Source organism: Suillus clintonianus, assembly GCF_016758775.1.
Source record: "Suillus clintonianus strain FC179 chromosome Unknown DEU56scaffold_118, whole genome shotgun sequence".
Classification (NCBI taxonomy): Eukaryota; Fungi; Basidiomycota; class Agaricomycetes; order Boletales; family Suillaceae; genus Suillus; species Suillus clintonianus.
Window position 1 is genome coordinate 115294 of NW_024539342.1, and position 1359 is coordinate 116652.

The following is a 1359-nucleotide window of genomic DNA, read 5'->3' on the forward strand; positions in this document are numbered from 1 at the left end:
ACGGAGGCTCCCTGTAATTGCCGCAAGAGGTACATGCCTTTTCCTTTGTGTATTGTCTCCGTGCTCCCAGAGGCTTGCGAGGGTAGGAACCAACCACGCGAGGCCGTGCGCCCTCGCTGTTTAAAATAGTTGATGTATATGTTTTTGCAATACATGTTGGAATTTGGTGAACATCAATCCAATTGCGCGAAAGGCAATATATTTGACGTGAAAGGCGTACAGAGACAGTGACTAACAACATAAAGAAAAGCCATGCCCGCGAAAGGGATACAAGAACACATTCAAACCACGAAGAAAATACACACTCGTTATCCCTCTCTGTCAGGCCATCTATCCTCGTCATCTCTAATCTCATAACCACGAATCCCAGGCAAACACGTAGTGTACTCGAGAATGTGACTTTGTGAGGCGGGGGGAAGACATCTCAGACAGCGGTAAAGAGACAAAGAGTAAGATAGAAGGCAACACGCGATGCCAACGCTCAAATCAACAAGATCACGTGCGCAGATGCTGATGGTTAGTACATGCCGCGGAAGGGAGGCTCGCGAGGATGTGATGAAGGTTGAATGGATGTTTGCGAGGGTTGAAGAGAGGTTTGCGAGGGTTGAAGAGAGAGGTTTGCGAGGGTTGAAGAGAGAGGTTTGCGAGGGTTGAAGAGAGAGGCTTGCGAGGGTTGAATAGAGGTTTGCGAGGGTTGAATGGAGGCTCGAGAGGCTTACACAGATCACGTCCTTTCCTGCGACGCAAAAAGCTCGTCAATCTCCTCTTCGTCCTCCATGGTGGCATCATTGGCGGCTTCTTCATCATCAATAGCACCATCCTTGATGGCGCCAACCCCCACTTCATCATTCCTGATGGCGGTAATCTGTGGGATAAGGTCGCTATTATTGGGTTCAAAGTCTAGTGAGTGTCGCTGTATTGCTTTCAACCTCCAGGAGGCTGGGGCCTGTGGTACCTCTACGAACACGCGGAGTCTCCGCCACTTAGACGACACAGGACAAGATTTTGGAGGAGTAGTGTTGCCTAGATGGCTCAATCCAAGCCTATCAATCTGTCCATCAGCAAACCCTTGTCGGCCACGAGTGTGACGAGAATCTGCGGAGGGCGCTTCTCCGACGATGACGGTGTAGGGAGTAATATCCCTACAGGCTCGTATCCCCTGATATATACATCGACCTCATCACTATCCTCATGTAGGCACAGTCCAATAGAGTCGCGTGCAACACGCGCGACCTTCCGCGCTCTTCCGCGACGCACGCAACCTTCCGCGCCCTTCCGCAGACCGGCGCTATCCTCGGCATATCCTCCCATGTCCTGTCCTGTCTGTCCGGTACCGTTGGTGCGTACTCTCACTGTCAT

The 1359-nt window shown here is 51.4% G+C and overlaps 1 protein-coding gene across 1 annotated transcript; it reads right to left on the bottom strand.

Moving 5' to 3' along the window:
- Nucleotides 1-724: 724 nt before the first annotated feature.
- On the bottom strand, nucleotides 725-1359 carry DEU56DRAFT_760429 (uncharacterized protein; the record flags this gene model as incomplete). The annotated part of the gene is made up of 2 exons (XM_041350433.1): nucleotides 725-1023; nucleotides 1068-1359. 2 exons carry the CDS (start codon nucleotides 1357-1359, stop codon nucleotides 725-727), a joined length of 591 nt encoding a protein of 196 aa, XP_041203212.1.